Below are 22,102 nucleotides of genomic sequence, written 5' to 3'. Positions count from 1 at the left end.
GGGGCAGGGGAGGGAAATACACGGGATTATGGTGATGGCACACGGGTGACTTGGTGATGGGAAACCCGCGGGGATTACAATTGAGATGGAAAAAAAAATGTACAAAATGATGTAAAAATAAACTTTTGTAATAAAAAAAATACTGTAAAAAAAAGTTGCTATGGATTAATATCCAGATAAACACAAATAAAAGTCTTCAAAATTGTGTTTCTCTTTTATGATTACTGAGAAATATTAAGCCTCCTGTATTTAGACAATGGCTTTTTTTTATGATACCCTGTAACTTCTCATTAACTGATATATGCCACCTCCCCTATTACTTTTTGTCTCCAGAATCCCAACTGGAAACAGATAAGGCATTCTTCTGTTGGGGTCCAGGAAAATTACAATTCAATCTAAGTAGAAAGCTTCTCATAATTGTGGGATGTGAGTGTGTGTCTATGAGAGAGAGAGAGAGAGATATGAACTAATTTGTTTAGGAGCTTATACACAACTGAATACAGAGACAAAACACAGCCAGTTTGGCAATGAGCTTCTGGAATGGCAATTACCCCCAAACCCTATGCCTTGGGTTTTAAGGCAAACCTAAGACCTTGCTGCCAAGAAAACCAGGGCTTCATCCCCAAGACTTGTGTCTCCTGCAGTGTAGGCCAGGAACACAGGGTATTCTTTCCTGGTAAGAAGTACTTTTTTGGATGGGAGGAAGAGCTAAAAAGATACTTCTCCAAAGAAATCCAGATGGTCAACAAGCATATGAAAAAATGCTCAACATCAATTATAATAGGGGGATGCAAATTAAAACCACAATGAGATACTACCTCGCACCAGTGAGAATGGCACATCTTAAAACAACTAGCAACAACAAATGTTGGCAAGGATGTGGAGAAAAAGAAACCCCTGCACTGCTGGTGGGAATGCAAACTAGTACAACCACTATGGTAAACTGTTTGGAGGCTCCTCAAACTGCTAAACATGGAGCTTCCCTACAACCCAGCAATCCCACTCCTAGGTATCTACCCAAAAGACACAAAAACACTGATTCAAAAAGACAGCTGCACCCTCATGTTTATTGCTACTTTATTTACAATTGGAAAGACATAGAATCAACCCAAATGCCCAAAAATAGATGACTGGATTAAAAAGATGTGGTACATATATACAATGGAATATTACTCAGCAATCAAAAAGATAAACTCATGACTTTTGCGGCAACATGGATGGAGTTGGAAGGGATCATGCTTAGTGAAATAAGCCAGAAAGAAAAAGAAAAAATACCAGATGGTTTCACTTATAGGACCAGGGCAGGAAATAATAATGAATAACTATGTACCAGAGACATTTTACAGGGGTAGAGTGGGGAATGGGATCAAAAATGGAGGGAGGGAAATGCACTGGACTATGGTGATGGCACACAGGTTATTTGGTGATGGGAAGCCCATGGGGATTACAACTGAGATGGGAAAAGGCACAAAATGATATAAAAATAAACTATTATATTTAAAGAAATGTCATAGTACAGATTTAAAAAAAGTACTTTTTTGGTTTGTTTTGAAGGAAGAATGGAGGGAAACTAGCTATTTTGATTTAGTTTTTACATGTAGCCTATAATGAAGTATTTTATTATTAAACAGGAATGCCACTAATCAGTTTTAAGTTGTCAAAAATTAATTCTGAACAGGGATCTGTACTCTCAATTATAGCAAAGAATATTGCTTTCAGAGACACAGCTCATAATTTGGGCCTGCATTTCATGTTCAAAACAAAATGTTCCAATAATAAACAAACACAAATTGAAAGAAGAAAGGGTAGTTTGTAGCGGGTTGGATGGTAGTTGCCCAAAGATCTGTCCACATCCTGCATCTTGCAATCTGGAAATGTGAACTTATTTGGAAAACAGGGTCTTTGCAGACATAAGTAAGAAGCTACAGACAGATCATTCTCAAATTATACAGGTGGCCCCTAAATCCAGTGACAAATGTTTTTAGAAAAGACAGAAGAGACACATAAGGAGAAGGCCATGTGAAGATGAAGGCAGAGACCAGAGTGTTGCAAGCCACAAGCCCAGAATGCTTGGAGGCACCAGTGCTGGAAGAAGCAAAGAAGGATCCTGTCTCAGAGTCTTCGGAAGGGTGTGGCCCTGCTGACACCTTGAGCCCCAAGTTCTGGAGATCTTCTTTAAGAACAACTGTTAAGAATACACATGTGCCTTTTAAAATCCCGCTTTGAGGTACTTTGTTGCAGCAGGACTGGGAAAGAGGCACTAGTTATTATGTTAACTGATTCTTAAGTCATTAGTCATCAGAGTGATGCTCAAAAATTATTTCGTGTTCAAATGCAAAATACACTGCTGGTGCAATGTCCTTTTTTGGGTTTAATATTGACTTAAAAATCCTACTTGCCGGCCCTCCCTGGTGACGCAAGAGGTAAAGACACAGCACTGCAAGCTAGCCATAACCACTTCAGTGCCAGTTCTATCCCAAGCCCCGAAGGTGATCCACATGGCATGGCAGACCTCTTCTGACCTGCCCACTACTCCCCTCAGCAGTGTACTTTGTTGATCTGCCTGTTCTGCTCCCCACTCTGTCTCTGATGAATCATCTCACCGCCCCTGCACCTCTGGCTTGAATCCCATTTCTGTATGTATAAATAAGTAAAAATCTTTTTTAAAAATCCGTACTTGCTTTTATCTCAAACAGTAAACAACTTTCATGACACCTTGGCTTGTGTAGCTCTGTCACTGGTTCCAAGCATGTATGCTCTGGGGCAAGCATTTTGATTGTTATAATGTTTGTTATCATGATCACCAGTCATGCAGCTTTCTTAAAGTATCTGGACACTAGCTACACTGCACACTTTCTAGAGTTGTTTTGGGAAAATCCACACCTGAGATTTGTCATCTTTTTCCTGGTCCCAATCCTTAGACTCCACTGATGACTTCTCCATTTTCTTAAGTGATGTTAAGTTCCAGTCATACTCAATGCTGCCGGACTCGATCACCTGACTGTCGATTTTCACTTCATAAGTGAGATCTGGCCTTAATATCAAAGTGTAGAGATGGGTGAAGCCATCAACCTGCATATTTGAGAGGAGTAAAAAGATCAGAGTGAAAACCCTGGAGAGACAAGGCAGATCTAATATGTAGTTTACATCCACAAGGGTCACAGTCTCATTATAAACAACAAAGCTATATAAGAGCCAAAGCTAAAGTCCCTCTGAGTGGCCTTCACTTTATCCCTCGCGTCAGACTGCTAGAGCTCTTTCGTCAGCTCAGTGTCCCTCTTGACCTTTGTAACTCTAAGGCCACCACAACATGCTTCTTCCAAATGCTCACCTCTCCTTTTCCTCTCAACCACCCTTCCTAATTTAGACTTTGGGCTCATCGCCTGCTTGCTGAGGTTCTTTAGGAGGTCCACCAGGATTTGGTGACTAGTGCTGAGGCTCCCCAATATCGTACCCACTCCTAACCATGTGCAAACAGCTCCAACCCAGCATTTTAATACCCTAACCAGTGACGTGACCTTTAGACTCAAGCTTCCAACAACTTAAGGGACACCTCACCTGGAATCCTGTCAGGATTTCACAAGCAATTGTTCTAAACACTAGCTTGGAGCCTGCCCTGGCCCTTCCTTAGCTTTTGTTTCTCCTGGTTAATAGCAACAACCTTGAGAGTCATCACCCACCTCCTCACTGCCCAGATATCACACATCACAAAGTCCTCTAAATTATTTGTCAAAACCCTCCTGTGTTCTGGATCCTACCAAAACCTGGCCTAACAGTTTCACCCATTTCCCTACTAGCCTATGGCCCCAACCCTCCACCTACTCCCCCTAGAATAGCTGAGATATTTTTTTTTTTGGATACATCTTTTTTCTTCTTTCCACAATAAAGAATTTCTCCCCTCAGGTGTGGTCAACAGAGTTCTCCCACCACCAAAGCACCCATAGTCCTCTACATAGTCCACTGAGCTGAGGTGTTTCTTAACATGCAGATGGGATACCCTCCTTGGAAATCCAAGGGCTGAGCACTGCCTTCAGAACTTTTCCTTATTGTATCATAGAATAAACCAGTCCATAAAGGTCACTGTGTGCCTCACCACAAATGTGACACCAAGTAGCTGTTGTGAATTCATGCTCCTTCAATAGATGAGTCTTCTGTAAGGTCATGGAAACAGTAGCATACCTCTGAGGCTGGAAACAGTAGCATACCTCTGAGGGCATCAACAGCCCAGAGCTCTATCTACCTGCTGACCAGCCAAGCGCTGGCCTCCAGAGGAAGGACCTTGTAACCTCTGTAGTAACATTCTCATGCTCACACCCAACTTATGTGCAACTGACTAGTTTCTTGGGATTTAATCATAAAGGCATGCTTGTTATGGCAAATACTAGGGAATGGGGAAGAGTAGAACTGTGAGCTCTCCTTCCCTACTGGGAAGGGCTTCAGATCATCGTGAATGCAATGATCCTTGAGCACAATTTGGAGTGGGGCCCCAAGTGGAAGCTCATTGTCAATGATGCCTCACTGGAGCTTTGTGAAGAAGCTCAGAAGCCCCTGCTCAAGTTGTGACTAGTAAGGGATGGACCCTCCATACCACCCATAATAACCTTGAAACACATGTGGCCGGCCTGTCCAGATTCACCCATGTTCACAAAGGCCTCAGGTATTGGGGAGTTCTGGGTGCTCCCTGATACATCAGGGAGTATCAGGGAGTGGCTCTCTACCTTCTGAGAATATTAAAATAGGTATGGGGAGTCTCCACAGACATCCACAGGCCAGGGACCTAAGACAAGCTACCTCATCAGAGAAGTCCCTAGCAACTGACTTATAAGCGGGCCCTGAGGCATAAGGTGTTATTTTCACAAGATTCCTTAGTTAAAAAGGTAAGAAAGTATGGTTTAATTTTAGAAATAGCACTTTTTTTTTACGTTTATTTTATTTATTTATACATATACGTTGAGGTATAGGCCAGAGGTGTGTGTGGTTGGGGAAGGGGAGGGATTGAGAGGATTCACCTCACTAGAGACTGAGTAAGGAGCAGAACAGGTTAATCTACTGACATACACTGCTGAGGGGAGCAACAGGCAAAACAGGTGAGGTCTGCTGCGCCATGTGGGTCACCTCCCTGGCCAGGGATGGAATTCGTGTGCTGCAGTAGCTACCTATAGCTTCATAATGCTGAGACTTAATCCCTGTACTACCAGGGAGGCCCAAATAGCATCATTTTTAAATGTTTTGTTATTTTGACAAACTATAGAAATGATGTCTGAAAGTATAGCCTTTGTTATTGTGATGAATAATTCCTCTAGAATTTTTTTCTCATTTGAATATTGTATTCTTTAGAGAAGATGGATATGACTAAAATGTAACAATCCTGCTGGAGCCAGAACCCTTATGGGGCAAAAGATCACAGGGTAGCAAATGTGCACCCATCTACTGGCAACAAACTTCAGAAACCAAATCAAAGCCACAGACAAGTACCTCTAGTGGGCCAGGTGATGTTTTCTAAGACCTGTTCCTGGCTTGGGTAAATCTTTAAACAATTGTTTCATTAATAAATTTATTTTCATTGAAATATAATTGGCATAGTGGTATATTAATTTCGCGAGTAGAACATACTGGTTTTATGTTTATATACAATGCAGAATGATAACCACAATAAGTCTGTATCTCATATCATCTTAGCAATTTCATTTAAATATTTTAAGATCAACAAACTATTTTCTCAAAACTTCTGTTATGGTCCATTCTGTTATAGCCCAGCAAGATTTAACACAATCGATTTGAATACAAAAACATTTACCTTACACCGGATTGATTTCTTGTTGGCATGATACTGATTCTTGAAATGTAAAATAACATGAACTTTCTTGATATCAAATCCACAAATATCGGGGCCTACAAAAAAAATTTAGCTACTTTCAATTTCCTTTTATAATGCATCACCATTCTCTGAAATGCCACTATTTGTCGCTCAAAAACAGGGACATATTCTGAGAAATGCGTCCTTAGGTAATTCTATTGTGCAAACATCATATGGTAGAATGACGCAAACCTAGATGCTATAGGCTTCAACACCCATAGGCTATGAGTACAATCTATTGGGACCACTGTCATAATCAAGGTGCATTGTTGACTGAAATGTTAAGCAACATGTGACTATATACAAAGGCATAAGACAGTGACACAGCCAGGAATAAACTGATACTCACATGGAGATACTGAAATGGACTGTAACATCTTTCTCTATTCAGGTCACTTGTCTATCCTCTCCAGTCACTTAGACTTGTGTCAACCAGCATGTGAGTCAGAAAATTAACATCTAACATTGACAAACACCCTGATATCAGGTCCGTTTTCTAAAACCCTGATGAGTTTTAGCTGTGCCCGGGTGAGGGCTTCAGCGCAAGAGTGACTGATGCCATTCAAAGTGTGAAGCTATATTTGCAAATTACATTGTCTCCCAGGGTCTGCATATCCCAGTCTATAAAACAGGGATGTTAACTTTGACTTCACAAAGTCATTCTGCCAATTAAGTGGGCTAAAATCCATAAAGTGTTTAGTAAGGCAAAGCTCAATATCTATTGCTACTGTCATTATGATGATGATGCCCCAACACATCTCTCTCTCTCTCTCTCTCACACACACACTCTCTCTCTCTCACACACACACACACACTCTCTCTCTCTCTCTCTCCTAATAACCCCAAATTGGAAGCAAAAGCCAACTATCAGCACATAAATTCTTATGCTGTCAAGATCTAGAAAGAATTCCATTCCGAAGGTAACAGTTTCTAATTAGCCCTGGGATTAAGTTTCAGTAACTAAAGAAGTAAACAGCTGATCATTTTATGATCAGTCCCTGATCATAAAATGCATTCTGAATATACTAAACAAGCTTTGCAGGATAGATCTGGAAACTTCCTCTAACCTTCTGAGGATGTTTGGAATCACTTGCTTCAGCTTTATTGACCTCAAGCCCCAGGAATGTACAAAAGCAACTTAGTGTCTGGCTCAGATCCTGTTCTCCAGCATCCCTCAAGATTCTGTGAGGTAAGTCACCTTGTAAACACAAGCAGAGGACTGATTTCTTTTAGAACGTGTGGACTTATCCACAATAAATAAGAGAGATCTGGCTGCAGATAACTACTTGTAGAATATTATCAATTTATTACAATAGATGTGATACTGAACTTGCAAATGACCTTCAGGGACCAACCTAGAACACTCACAGAACACTCACTGAACACTCACTCCACCGTCTTCCAGCTGAGTTCTCTGAAGAGGATATGCGTACAAAATTATCATTTCTTGTTATCACTGGAAACATTCCAGTTCAAAAATTTAAAGTAAAAGCTATGAAATGTAAACTATGTGTAGAAAGGTCTCCTACTTCAGAACTAAAACAAGACATTCATTTTTCCTCCAAAATTAGTCAGAAGTGCCCTCCCAATTTCAAAGCTCCTATACATTTTTACTATTAAAGTAAGCTTCATTATAGTACCAGAACTGTCTGGAAAAGCTGTTCTTCTTCCATTAGCAACAATAATGAAATATTTATGCAAGTAATGGATTCTTATGAGGAAATGTGACAGACAGATGGGCTCTGAAGTTGGACTAACCTGACCTTCGTAGCTTAATCTTTCTGAGCTTCAGTTTCCCTACATGCGAAATGGGGACTCAGTTAACTATTTCCAGAAGTTTCATACTTCATCTTGCAAAAGCCCAATAAAATGTGGTTCTCTCATCCACTTCAACAGCACAGGCTGGAGCAGAGATGGGGTAAGGAAGTGTTTAACAGTGACAGTGGGTTTAAATGAAATTTTGATTTAGAAGGAAAAGTTATACAGAAAATTGATTTTAACCTTCTCTTTTTCACCCCAAACTATACTGCTTCAAATTTCCAGTGTAACAAACAGGTGCCAAATATATAATTAAAAGCAATCTTTGTCAACTATTTATGGTTATTTTATTCACCACGCCTAACTAAATCAATTGTAAAATCAACTTTAATTCCACAGAGATTTTCTTTTTGCAGATCTTTCTGCCTTCCTGTTTTAAGAGAGAGATAATAAATAAACTCAAGACATTATAATTTATTTTTTAATCTAAGAAAACACCTTTTCTAGCTCAGGCCTATCTCAGATTTAAAACTCAAGAGTAAATGGAGGACATGGTATAGTAGAAAGAACTGTGGGAGTTGGGGGTCTGTGCAGTGGGTAGAAACATCTATCTAATGCAAGGACCTTGACATGGAAGGGTGCCTATCATTAACCCCATTGTTCTTTCTACATCTACAACACCCAGCTGTATATACAAATAATGAGGGGTCCAAAGTCTGACCCCTCATTCACAATAAATTCAGAGATAAGTGTGAAAAGATTAGGAAGAAAAATTCTGCAAGCCATCCATGTCAAGAGATGAGAGAAAGAATTTAAGACTGGTAGGCTAAAATAGATTCTGGATGGGATCTTTAATATATGTTTTCATTCTTAAAACATTTTTTGTTTATTTTTATATTACGTAGTGAAATACACATAAAATATAGCATTGTAACCATTCACTAAGTGTACTGTTCAGTAGTCTCAAGCACATGCTCGATGTTATGCAGTCATCACCACCACCCATCTCATTAACTCTTCGCCTAGAGGAACTGAAATTCTGTCTCCATTAAACAAGTAACTGTCCATTATTGCTTCCCCTCTACCGGTAGTACTCACCATTCTACTATGTCTTTATAATTTTGACTACTCTAAAATACCTCCTGCAATTGGAATCACAGTGGTATTTGTCTTTTTGTGACTGGTTCATTTCACTGAGCACAATTCTTCCAGGATCAACCATGTGTCGAAAACTCTGTCCTTTTTAAAGCTGAAAAATAATACTCCTTTGTAAGGGTAAACCACATTTTATTTATCCATTCATTTATCTATGGCCATTGTATTGCTTCTACCTTTGACTACTCTGAATAAAGCTTCTCTGTCCATATAAACATCTTTTTAAAACTCCGCTCTTTAATACTTTGCAGTTTATATCCAGAAGAGGAACTGCCAGATCATATGGTAATTCTATTTTTAATTTTTTCAGGAACTACCATCCTTTTTCCATAGTAGCTATACCACTTTACCATTTTACACCATTCTATCAATGGTGTACAAATGTTCCCTTTTTTCAATATGCTCACCAACACTTGCTCTCTGTTCATCGATAGTAGCCATTCTTATAGGAGTGAGGTAGTATCTCACTGTGGTTGTTTTTCCCCTTGATGAATAGGGTGTTGAGAATCTTTTCATATATTTATAGGCAATTTATTTAACTTCTTTGGAGAAAGGTCTATCCAAGTCCTTTTCCCATTTAAAAAATAGATTGTTTTGGGTTTTTGATATCTAGTTTTGTTGTCTAGTGTAGGATAGCATAGCTCTCTTGATACCCTGGATATTAATCACTTATCAGATATATTATTAGCAAATATGTTCTCCCATTCTGCAGGCTGCCTTTTTACTCTGTGGATAGTGTCTTTTGATGTACAAGTTCTTAAGTTTTTATTAGGTTAAATTCAAAAGTAACCTAAAATATTAAAAAGAATAAAAGTCAAAAACAAAAAACTTTTCACAAAATTAGTCTATTTAGTCTTTGTTAACCTATGCTTTTGGTGTCATAGCCAAGAAATCATTCCTAAATCCAAATTCACTGTAAAACTTTTGTCCTAGGTTTTCTGTAAGTTTTACTGTTTTATGTATTACTGTAGGTCACTCCTTGAGTTAATTTTTATATATGGTATTAAGGACCCTAGTTCATTCTTTTGTATGTAGATGCCACTTTCTGAGCATCATTTCCTGAAAAGACCATTCCTTCCCCTCGTGAATGGTCTGGCTTTCCATTTTGTTCCATTAGCCTATATACTTGCATGTGTGTTTAGATATAGTTTCAATGACTTTACCTTTGTATCAAGATCTGAAATGAGAAGTGTGAGTCCTCCAGTTTTGTTTTTCTTCTTCAAGATTGTTTTTAGTGATTCAGAGTCCCTTGAAACTTCATAAGAATTTTAGCATGAGTCTTTCAATTTTTGCCAAAAAAGAAGTGTGTTATGGTTCAGATAGTGTGTGGGACAATTATCTTTTAAAACCGATTGAGAGATGACCTGTGGTCTAACATGCAGTCTATCCTGGAAAATGTCCCATGTGCACTAGAGGAGAATGTTTATGCTGTTGTTATATGTGATATGTAACTGACTTCTTGTGTTTCTTATCTGTGTCTGGTTGCTCCATTATTGGGAGTAGCATATTGAAATCTCCAACTCTCATTGTAGAATTATTTCTACCTTTAATTTCATCAGCTTCTGATTATATATATATATATATGTATATATATGTGTGTGTATATATATATGTATATACATAGTGTTGTTCTATCACTGGGCACACAAGTGTTTATACTATTATTATCTTCCTGCTGTTTTGAGTTTTTTATTAATAGATGTCATTTTTTGTTTCTTGTAACCTTTTTCGAGAGTCTGTTTTATGACATTAGGTTTAGTCATTCCCATTCTTTTTTTTTTTTTTTAAGATATATTTATTTGTGCACACAGAACTGGGGTACAGGCCAGAGGCTCAGGGGTGGTGAGAGGCTTCACCAGAGACAGAGTGGGGTGCAGAACAGGCAGATCAACGAAGTACACTGCTGAGGGGAGCAGCGGGCAGGTCAGGAGAGGTCTGCCACACCATGTGGTCACCTCCGGGGCAGGCGGGGCTCAAACTCATGCAGAAGAGGCTTTTAGATACTCAGTGCTGTGCTTTAACCCGTGGCACCACCAGGGAGGGCCCCCATTCTCTTTTAATTACTATTTGTGTGGGGTATTTATTCCCAGTACTTCACTTTCAACCTATTTGTGTCTCTGGATCTCAAGTGAATCTCTTCTAAAAAGCATATAGTTGGATGATGTGTTTTTATCCATTCTGTCAATCTCCACCTGTTTTTTTTTTTTTTCTTAAAGATTTACTTATGCATACAGAACTGGGGTACAGGTCAGAGATGCAGGGGTGGTAAGACAATTCACCAGAGACTGAGTGGGGAGCACAAGAGGCAGAGTGACCAAGTACACTGCTGAGGGGAGCAAGAGAGGAGAGGTCTGCTGTGCCATGAGGTATCTGTCCTCCCTGGGGACAGAGACTGAACTTGCGCTGAAGTGGCTGAGGCTAGCTTTGCAGTGTTGTGCTTTTACGCATTTGGCCATCAGGGAGGGTCCAATCTCCACCTTTTGATTAGAGTTTACACTTAAAGTAATTATTGATAAGTACTTTCTTTTGTCATTGTGCTATTTTTCCAGTATGCTTTATAGCTTACTGATTTAAAAAAATTAGTATAATAATCCCAAATTTGGGGGCCCTTATCACACCTCTATCTTTTGTGTTTAAATTGACTTTTTATAGTGAAACATCTAAGTTCCTTTCTTATTTCCTTTTGTGCATATTCCAGAGCTGTTATCTTCTTTGTGTTTGCCATGGGGATTACACTTCACATCCTAAAGTTACTACCACACTAATCTGGATTTATTCCAGTTAAACATCAATAAAATACAAACACAACTCTTTTAAAACACTGTCCCCTTGCTCTTTAGTTGTGAGTGCCACGAAGTTACATATCGTGAGCCACAAAAGATAAACTCATAAATTAGTTCACACATACTAGTCTTTCAAATCATACTGCAAACAAAAAGTATAGCCGCAAACCATTGTTACAATAATACTAGCTTTTATAATTGCCCATGTGGGGATCTTTATTTTTCCATAGTTTCAAATTATTGTTTGGCTTACATTTTACCTTCAGAACTCCCCTAAGCACTTCTTGTAGAGCTGGCCTAGTGGTCACCAACTTGCTCAGCTTTTGCACACCTGGAAATGTCTTAATTACTTCCTCACTTTTGAAGGACAGTTTTGTCAGATCTAAGATTCTTGGCTGATATATATTTTTTTTCCTTTTAGAAATCTGACTCTACTTCTCCTAGCTTCCCAAGATTCCCAAGATAAATCTTGACAATTTTATCAAAGGTCCCTTCTGTGTGACTATTCCCTTATTACTTGTTGTCTTTGTTTTTTGAAATGTTCTTATAATGTCTCAGTGGGAATATCTTTGAGTTCAACTTACTTGGTGATTATTAAGTTTCAGATTATTTTAAATATTTATTTATTTATGCACACAGAACTGGGGTACAAGCCAGAGGTGCAGGCAGTGACAGGATTCACCAGAGACAGAATAGGGAGCAGAACAGGCAGACTGACTGAAATAAACTGCTGAGAGGAGCAGCAAGCGGTCAGGTGAGGTCTGCGGCACCATGTGGATCACTTCCTGGGCTGGAGATTGAACTCACACTTGCAGTGCTGCACTTTAACCAATTGTGCCACCATGGAGGGCCCCTGAGTTTCAGATTATTATACTAATTTTTTAAATCAAATCTGGGAAGCTTTCAACTATTATATATTCACATATTTTCTCTTTCCCCTTTTCTCTTTCTTTTCCTTCTGGGACTCCCATGTTGTATTATGTTGGTCCACTTGATTATGTCCCACAGGTCCCTTAGACGGTATTTGCCTCTTTTCAATCATTTTCCTTTCTTTAACTGAGACTTGATAATTTCCAGTGCCTTACATTCACGTTTTCTGATTCTTTGTCCAAATTTGCCTCTGAGTTCCTCTAGTAAATTTTTCATTTTAGTTATTGTACTTTTCAGCTACAGAATTTCTGGTGTCTTAGGTTTTTGATCTTCTTGCTATTTCCATTTTGTTTACAAAGTTATTTTTACTTTCCCCATGTAATCCTTTAGATCTTTAAAATTCTTTAAGACAGCCATTTTAAAGTATTTGTGGAGTATATCTGTCATCAGGTCATCTTCAGAGACAGTTTCTGTTGATTTTGTTTTTTTTTCAATAGGTCGTATTTTCTTTTTCTTTGTATGCTTTTTATTATTTATTGTTGAACATTTGGATCTAATAATGTGGTAACTTTAAAAAGCAGATTCTTTCCAGGATTTGTTGACGTTTTTGTTTATTTTGATTGTATACTTCCTCTCGTCAGAGGATCAGTTGGAGGTATAAGCTCAGTATCTTCTCAAATCTGTTAAACCTTTCCCTAGGTATGCATGGTTATTTTTAATTTCCTCCAGATATGCAGGTGCTTTGGAATGACCCAGTCATTAATACATGGTTCCCAAATGTGGGAAAGGTGAAAAATTTAGGTATGGAAAGGGCACACAGCCCTTTAAATCTCTTGAAAGTCATTTTACCTAGAAAAGTTTTCCAAAAAGAGAGCATATAGTTTTTTCCTGTTTATCATCTTAGGACGGCTACTTAAGTGACAAAACTGTCAATGGAGGGTAGAGTGCTGATTTGTAAAGATGTACTGGGTGAACTGCCTTATGTGGCATCTTAGGTGCTGCCCCCCCCCCTTAAATATTTCTTTATACAAGAATTGGGGTATAGGCCAGAGGTATGGGGGTGGGCAAGGTGAGAGGATTCACCAGAGACAGAGTAGGGAACAGAGCAGGTAGATTTTGACTGAAATACACTGCTGAGGGGAGCAGAGGGCAGGACAGGAGAGATCTGCTGTATCATGTGGGTCCGCTACCTGGTTGCTGATCGAACTCGTACTACAGTGGCTGCAGACAGCCTCATAGTGCTGTGCTTTAATCCACTGCACCACCACCCCCACACCCTTTTTTTTTTTTTTTTAAGACAGCATCTTCTGTTAGGAAAATCATCTCATGTTTATAAGTTTAGGTGTTCACTTTAAGACCAAAATCTAAATATCAATAGACACTTAGGCAAATCTTTTATCTTGTTTTGTAGTTTGCCAGACAAACCTGAAAACAAAGCCTGATTCTCTCTGTACCTCTGTGATCAAAAACAGCAATCAGTGAGCAGAACTTAGATCCACAAAAACTGAAAGATAGGTCCTTTCGCCCAGCTTAACTCCCAGAGGTATGTGCAAACTGTTCCAGGAATAGTCTCCCCCATGGCTGCATGATGGGGGATGAGAGCTAAGAGTGACCAAAATTAACCCCAAGTTACCATCCTGGTCTTCTCCCAGGATGTTGCAATCCTACATGCTCGGGAATTTCAAAATAGTTACATCAAAAAGATCCTTTCAGTGTTATCAAGGTGGGTAGACCTATTCTTGGTGCTTCTATTCCATGTTCCCTGAATCTGCTTCATTCTTAATTAAAGCTTTCTGAATTCACACACTCCAGCTGTTTTATTTCTGTGTCCCAATGTGGTACCTTCCCAATTCTAACACAAATTTTAATCAATTATATCTGTGTCAGGGCACATTTTATATATTCTGATTTTCTGTGATGAACCAGATAGCAAACATATTTGGGCCTATAGGCCACATGGTCTCCATTACAACTATTCAACTCTCACTGCTCCTTAAAACAGTCATAAAAATGTCAATGATTGGAGTAAGGCTTTATTTGTGGACACTAAAAATTGAATTTCATGTAATTCTCATGAGTCACAAAACATTATCTTAATATTGGTTTTGACTATTACTTAAAAAAGTAAAACTCATTTTCAGCTCATGAGCCATAACACACAGATACACAGGCTGTAATTTGGCCCTGGGCTAAATAGGATTTGCTAACTCCTAGGGTATTTAAAATACTTGGGGCTATATTAATGTTGAATAAAGAACTCACATGAGAATGGTACAATTGCCTTTTTATAATATTAGAGTTAACAGTGCAAATAGTCTTTGATCAGCTATATTCAAACAGTATACCATATTAGCAGAGGAGCCTATAGAAAAGGTTGCATTGCAGTGCATGAACTCACCAAACATAATGTAATACTGGGATTTTCCATTCAGTTTCTTCTGATCCACATCTGCAGGAAAGATCTTGATGTAGCCTCCTCCACAGTCCATCTTCTGCTCATGTTTCACTGTGTACTGAATCACCAGAGTCTTCCCTTTATTGCTAAATGGTTTAAACCGTGCAGAGATGGCATAAAATCGGCCATTTTGAGTGGTTTGCAGACCTTTAAATAAAAAGTACTCATGAAGGACTAGTTACGTTACTATGTTTGATGATGCAGGGAAGTTAATGTTTGTCTTCCCCCACCCCCAGGGTCCGCAGAATTTCTATTTCACACCCAGAGATGTTTTTGCATTTAATATGACAGCACTGTCTTATGTTATTTAAGTTATTGAGCTGCAGGCCCTGTGCGCTCAAAGTTCTTGATATTTAAATGAGAAGTATGCAGTCTAAAATGTTAGTTTTTCTTTCATTAGTCTTCCAAGGGCTGGGAATATACAGTAGATCCTTGAGCAACATGGATTTAGGGATATCAGCCCACATGAAAATAACCACATACATGTTCCACAAGCTCAAATTCACCAACCAACATCCCCAGTGGGTTGATTCTGTGAATTTGGAACCCACGGATAGAAAAGAATTCAAGTGGATCCATGAAGCATAAAGTTCAAAACCATGTTGTTCAAGGGTCAACTGTAGATGAACCTTGAGCATCAACCTAATTTTAAAAAGGGCATACACATCTTTTCCCTAAAACAGCTACTTAGGCTACTTAAGAGACACAGCTATTGATGCTGATTTAAAAAAAAAAAAAAAAAAAAGTACTTCTTGGCATTGGCTGAACTGGCCTGTAGATGGCATCTGTGTAGTGGCTCCTTTTTTGAAGATCATCATTTGTTGTAGGGAAAATCATCTCGTTTGTTTTATAAGTGTTTACGTTACAACCAAAGCCATTTTTATCAATACACTTAGGCTCTGCACCAAATCCTTATCCTGCACTGCAGGTTGTGAGACAAACCTGAAAACAAGAGCCAGCCTTGTTTTTGCCTACCTTTCGCTCCACACTCTGGCCCCCTTAGCTTCCATCATAAATAACCTCAACATTTTGTGTCAGTATGTTTATGCCTGAAATCACAGCTGACACCCCACTGTCACACCTATTTTTCTGCATCCTTCATTCTTAACCCATCCTGCTCTTTTTCAAGGAATTTACAGGCCGTCCTCCCCCAACTACTATCCAGGTGATTCTTAAGGTCATAAGATTCATCACCTCTATCCCCACCCCTCATGGTCTCCCACCATTTCCCATCTCTGACAAATTTTATTCATCTTTCCATACATGGCTTCTATGTCATGGGCCCAGGGGACCATAAAAAGATGGGCCTATCCCCAGTGTACTGTCATATGTACTGTCAGTAGACACATGCTACAGTGAATGAAATGTACCAAATCTCAGAATCCCAGATTGGAGAAAGGAAAAAAAAATCCCCAAATGACTCCAAGTGGGAACCCCAGTCCTTGAACAAGTTTCATGAAACAAACTTGCTTATTTTTACTCCATTTTTGTCACATGGGCTAATTCTGACTATTTGGAGTAACATGCAACTTACAAAACAATGCATACACAATCCAAAATTAGAGGCTGCTGGACTTAGGGCAACACTGGAGTAGTGGGGCCAAATGGAGGTTGAGTGGAAAGTGGTGATAAGGACAATTTAACCAAATAATTTTTTTCTATAAGGTCAGAGTAAATATTTTAGATTCTGTCGGTTATTCAGTTTCAGTCATAACTACTGCATTCTGCCTTTACAGCATGAAAGTAGCCATAGACTATTTGTAAATGAGTGGGCACAGCTGTGTTCCAAGAAAACTTTACTTATGGACAATGAAATTTTCAAATTTTCATTGAATGTTATCATCTAATCTCTATGTAGCACAAAATACCACTCCCCTTTCAGTTCTTCCACATCCATTAAAAACTGTGAAAGCCATTTGCAGCTTACTGATTATATGAAAATGGGCAGTACATGAGCTGTAGTTAAAAGGATGCCAGAGGCTTGGGGGGAAGGGTAGAGTTTTCTGGCATTGAAGGGGGCCACTTTCTTGACTTGGATGCACACTTTTAATCATTCACTGTATGTAGCCCCTAAGATCTGAGCACTTGACAATTATACCTCTCATCTCAATTTTTTTAATGTGAAAGAAAATGAGACCTACCCTCTTAATCTTTTTCTCTCTGCAGGGTAAGGGTTGCCAAACTCTTGGCCAGTTGCTTATCAGGCAGAGTGATCTTTGACAAGTAAAGTAAGAGAGACAACCAAAACAACACCAGACCCTACCTGTGCCTTAATTTCCTCACCTGTGACATTGGTATAAGTGGTGTAGGGGTGTGCCGCACATACCTTGAAAAGTTGGTATGAGTTTGTGAAACACTTAGCTCCATTTTCTCACCTTCCCTACACTAACCTTTGTCTTTCTCTTTATGACCATAAAATTTCCCTGATGAGAGTCTAAAATGGCCAAATTGGGAGTCATTGGCAGACTGCACCCATCGGTTCCTCCAGCGCTCTGTGGAGGTAAACAATATTGGTTAGAGCCAAAAATTGTTAATTTGGGTCAAAGAGAGGGTAAAGGGGCCCCTCGAGGCTTCAAAGCTTCGAGGCTTCACATCCACTAACACAGCGGCTACAGGCCGGGGTCAAGAGTGACTCCAGAGGTCCGTTGAGAAGTGCGGGATGGGAGATCTTACACCCCTGCCGACACGAGCGTCGCCCCTTCACCTCCGTCCAGAAATTCCTCCTGGAAGTAGACGGTGGCCAACACCACACGCAGCACGCAGAAAGCCCAGAGAGCGACTACAGGAGCGGCCATTCAAGGGCGAGGGTGCTTCTTAGTAACCGCCCCTTTACTCCGAGCGGTCTTCGCGACGCGCCGGAACGACTGGGAACTACAAATCCCGTCACGCCTCGCGATTATGACCTGCAACACCATTGGTCCTCGGGTGCTGTGTACGCCGGGCCTGCGTTGAAACTGTCATTCCCATGATGCCAGGCGATTGTGACCTGCAGCCCCATTGGTCCGCGAAATGTGGCGCGCGCCGGGAGATGTAGTCTCTTCCGCCTGGAACTGTTGCCGGGGGCAACGGTCTTCTGGGGCCTGAGCTCCGGTGGTTTCAATAGATGGACAGCGTGGGAGGAGGTTGACCTGGAGGCCGCCGGATTGATCCGAACGCCCGGATTGATCCGAACGCCCGGATATAGAGAAAGGAATTGCGGGGACACTGGGCCCATTCCAGAGGTGAGCTGGAAGCATGGCCCGGCCCTCCTGCCTTAATTTCTCCGTCTGGGGAGCACTCTCGAGTCAGCTCCACAAAGGTTGCTTGGGAAGAGTCTGATGGTCCGAAGCGCTCCACCATGTCTAGCGTTTGGCTTATTTATTTTTAAACAACTTTATTGAGGGTTTATGTAAATAGCTATACAATTCTTCCCTTTTGCGTGAATTCACCGAGTGAGGCAATTTAACCACCATCCAACTTAAGAACTTTCCCATCACCCCCAAAGAGATCCTTCCTGTCCCTTTAAAGTCCATCCCGCATTTTCTTCCAGCCTCGGCTCACAACTGCAGTGCTTTCTGAGCCTAGATTTTCCTTTTCTGTATGGTTATAAATGGAAATATAGTCTGTAAAATGTGTTTGTATGTACTTTGTTGTTGGGTTGCCGATCATTCTTATTGCTAAATAGTGTGCCATCATGTGGATGGACCTTAGTTCTCAAGCATTTACTTGTTAATGGACATTTGGGTTGTTCCCCCATTTTGTGTCCTATGAAAAATAACTATTATGAGTGTACATTTCTACATTTCAGTTATCCTGGCCTATGCAGCAGGGTAATTCTGTATTTAATCTGGCAATTAAATTGGCAACCCTAATTAGGCAAGGATGGACGAAAGTCCTTTTCAGATTTCACAGTGAAATTTTTTTTTAATCAAGGTAGCACTTGGCCTGTCCAAACTTTTCAAACAGTATGGAAGGAGGCCTGGTTCTCTATCTTGTCTTCTCTATCTCATATGCTAATATGTTGGAGACATTATGCACAAATCTGTCCTTTTTTCCTCTTAAGAGGCTACTAATATTCCATGTGTGCATGGGTGTCCTGGACTTCACCAGGTCTCTGTGAATGGATTCAGGTGATTGGTGCACTGCCATGATGTTTCTTGAAGGCACATCTCTTTGTGTGTTTGAGAGTATACTTGTCAGCGAATCCCTAGACATAGAATCAGCAGACTGTGTGTGCATTGCATATTTTTATTGCTATTTTGGTGTTCCTCACTAAAAGGGCTTGCAGTAAACACATGCCATATTTTTCCATCTTTTTGCCATATTTTTCCATCATTTTTAGTTTTTTAAATCCTTTGAAAGTTTTGTAAATCTTGCAGTAGTTTGTTCCTATTCTCAGGGACACATGTAAACTCTGGTAACATGCATATTTGCATGCGTATATAATAGGTGGTGGACAGTGGACTAGGAATCTTCCATGGTGTGGGAAGCTGTGTCTGTTCATTACCCTCTCCACCCCCTTCTACGGTAGTGGTTCTTACACTTCCAAGTGAAATAAGATTTCCTGTGCAACTTATACAGATGGTTGTTTATACTGTGATTTTGTAATAGAGCTGAGGACGCTTGGATAAAGACAGAACCTTGACCTGATGTGTAATAGGGGAGCAGGAATCATTCAGAATAGTAATGTGATAATTGGTAAAGTAGTAAAGCACAGGAGGAGAGAGCAGTGTCTTTGGAATCAGATCTGAACTTTGAATTAGGCTTTGCTGCTCACCAGTCAGGTGACTTAACTTTCTTTTTTTTAAAGATTTATTTACTTATGCATACAGAATTGGGGTACAGGCCAGCGGTGTGGACAGTGAGAGGATTCATCAGAGGTAGAGTGGGGAGCAGAACAGGCAGATCGACTGAAATACACTATTGATGGGAGCAGCGGGAGGGTCAGGAGAGGTCTGCCAGCCACGTGGGTCGCCTCCCTGACTGGGGATTGAACTCATGCTGCAGTGGCTGCGATAGCTTCATGGTGCTATGCTTTAATCTCTCGTGCCACCAGGGAGGGCCAGGTGACTTAACTTTAAATATAAGTGAGTGATAGTAATCAGTCCACAGGACTTTTTTTTTTTTAATATTTATTTATACATATAGAACTGGGGTACAGGCCAGAAGTGCAGAGGGTGAGAGGATTCACCAGAGACAGAGTAGGGAGCAGAACAGGCAGCTTGACTGAAATACACTGCTGAGGGGAGCAGCAGGCTGGTGAGGAGAGGTCTGTCATGCCACATGGGGCACCCCCCTCCCGGGGATTGAACGCCTGCTGCAGTGACTGCAATAGCTTCATGGTGCTATGCTTTAATCCGTTGTGCCACCAGGGAGGGCCCTCTTTTTTTTTTTTTTTAATAAATTTACTTATACATGCATAAATTGGGGTATAGGCCAGAGGTTCTGGGGGTGAGAGGGAACAGAGTAGGGAACAGAACAGGCAGCTCTACTGAAATACACTGCTGAGGGGAACAGCAAGCAAGACAGGAGCAGTCTCCTGCATTGTGTGGTTATCTCCCTGGCCAGAGATCAAATTCATGCCAAAGTGGCTGGTTTAATAGTTTAATAGTGCTGAGACTTTAACCCCTGTACCACCAGGGAGGACCCTCCCCCAAGATTTCTTGAAAATGAAATGAAATTCTACTGTGAGTAGAGTACCCATCACACCCCTGGAACCTGAGAAGTATGGACTCCTGTGTTTAATATGTAACATATATTATTTAAGATATGGTGTTGAACTGTTCGTTAAGTGGTACCAAGTATCCAGTCATTTTCATTGTCCTCATTGGGCTTGAAGAGAAGGCTCTGGCCAGACTGGCTGAGGGGCATTTGATCTTTCCTGAGGTGATGGGAGGCATCAAGAGATTTTGACTGCACATTACATATATTAGGTTTTCTTAGTGAAGTTTTCTTTCTTTATTCCCAAGGATGATTTCAACAAGAAAAACCAGGCACTCTACGTGTGATTTTTTGGGTGATTTTAGTGATATTTCCTTAGAAGATTCAAAGATGGAAGAAATCAGAAACTTGAAAATCAGTAGAAGTCTTGCCAAAATAGCACCCGGACACAGCAGATTTCTAAAAAGGAACCAAAGTATGGGCGAAAAACACCAGCTCCTGAAAGAACACACTGTACTGGGGAGTGGACCCAGACTGTCCTCTGCTAGACCTCCAACCACTGCCTCGAAGCTCAGAGCCAACTCTGTGCTCTCCAGGCTGGCTCAGATAGAAACCAAGATCATGAGCCGGAAGCTGCAGAGGGAATTGTCTGACATGGAATCTGACCCCAAGACTTCTGACAGTCTTCCGAAGAGTGCAGACAAAATTCCTCCCAGGGGTACAGCTGAATACACTTCACAGAATACAGACCACCACACCCAGAAACAAGACTGTGAAATTCCTGTCAATGAGAGCAGTGCTGTGAGTGGGAGGGTTAGTAGGTTTCTAAAGAAGAGAGCACCACCCATTGAAAATACATCCCCTGAAGCACTTTTTGGGAAAGAGAAGAATTTTCAGACACCCCAAGAGCAAGAACCTATTAGGAAACTGGATTCTCCAGACAGTGATGAAGAAGAAGTGAAAGAGTTGCTGGGAAGTTTGATGGACTCTTCTAAAGAAAAAGAAACATATTTGAATCAGGGTTGTACCAGGAGCACAGACAGTGGAAAAGAGCAAGTAAAAGTATTCTCGGTAAGGTTTTTCATGTATTTATTTTTGTGCCTTGACATCATAGCATATGAGGCTTTTGATGGCAGCTGTCACCTGTGGGCTAAAACAACACCCATCAGAACAGGGTCTCATGAGGAAAGGTTGGGTTTCAGCCCCTCACAGGCACTGTTGTGAACCTGCTCTGTGGGGATGGGATTTGGAGTACATCCTGTTTTTTAGAGATGAAATTCACATAACTTAAAGTTAACTATCAAAAAATGAATAATTTAGTGGTGTTTAGTATATTTGTGATACTGTGCAACAATCACTGTCTAATCCCAAACATTCCATTACCTCAAAAGGAAACCTCATTCCCATTAAATATTCACTACCCACTTTTCCCTCCCCTGGTTGCTGGTAACCACTCATCTGCTTTTTGTCTGTACCTTTGCCTGTTCGGGACATTTCATATAGTTGGGATCATACAGAATGTGGCATTCTGTCTGGCTTCTCTTACCCGGCATCATGTTTTTGGGGCTCATCCTTTTTTTTTTT

General features: G+C 40.4%; 2 protein-coding genes across 5 annotated transcripts in view; one reads left to right on the top strand and one right to left on the bottom strand.

The window, feature by feature from the left end:
- CALR3 (calreticulin 3) overlaps positions 1-17,697 on the bottom strand; it is a 31,431-nt gene extending 13,734 nt beyond the window's left edge. The window contains exons 1-5 of one of the 3 annotated variants that reach the window (XM_004688647.2): positions 17,583-17,697; positions 17,269-17,370; positions 14,822-15,025; positions 5,798-5,892; positions 2,884-3,072 (exon numbers count right to left, since the gene is read on the bottom strand). In XM_004688647.2, the coding sequence (XP_004688704.1) occupies positions 2,884-3,072; positions 5,798-5,892; positions 14,822-15,025; positions 17,269-17,370; positions 17,583-17,673 (681 nt within the window). In that variant the 5' untranslated portion in view covers positions 17,674-17,697. The remainder of the gene's footprint in view (positions 1-2,883; positions 3,073-5,797; positions 5,893-14,821; positions 15,026-17,268; positions 17,371-17,582) is intronic. The other 2 variants (XM_012728871.1, XM_012728870.1) reach the window with 2 other exon arrangements.
- A 336-nt stretch (positions 17,698-18,033) lies between these two features.
- LOC101620797 (chromosome unknown open reading frame, human C19orf44) overlaps positions 18,034-22,102 on the top strand; it is a 15,707-nt gene continuing 11,638 nt past the window's right edge. For both annotated transcript variants that reach the window (XM_012729098.1, XM_012729097.1), the window contains exons 1-2: positions 18,034-18,099; positions 20,827-21,589. In XM_012729098.1, the coding sequence (XP_012584552.1) occupies positions 20,828-21,589 (762 nt within the window). In that variant the 5' untranslated portion in view covers positions 18,034-18,099; position 20,827. The remainder of the gene's footprint in view (positions 18,100-20,826; positions 21,590-22,102) is intronic.

The sequence above is a fragment of the Condylura cristata genome, unplaced genomic scaffold (genome assembly GCF_000260355.1).
Source record: "Condylura cristata isolate star-nosed mole 26May11 unplaced genomic scaffold, ConCri1.0 scaffold00024, whole genome shotgun sequence".
NCBI lineage: Eukaryota > Metazoa > Chordata > Mammalia > Eulipotyphla > Talpidae > Condylura > Condylura cristata.
The sequence above is the reverse complement of the archived record's forward strand: the minus strand, read 5'-3'. Positions and strand labels throughout refer to the sequence as shown.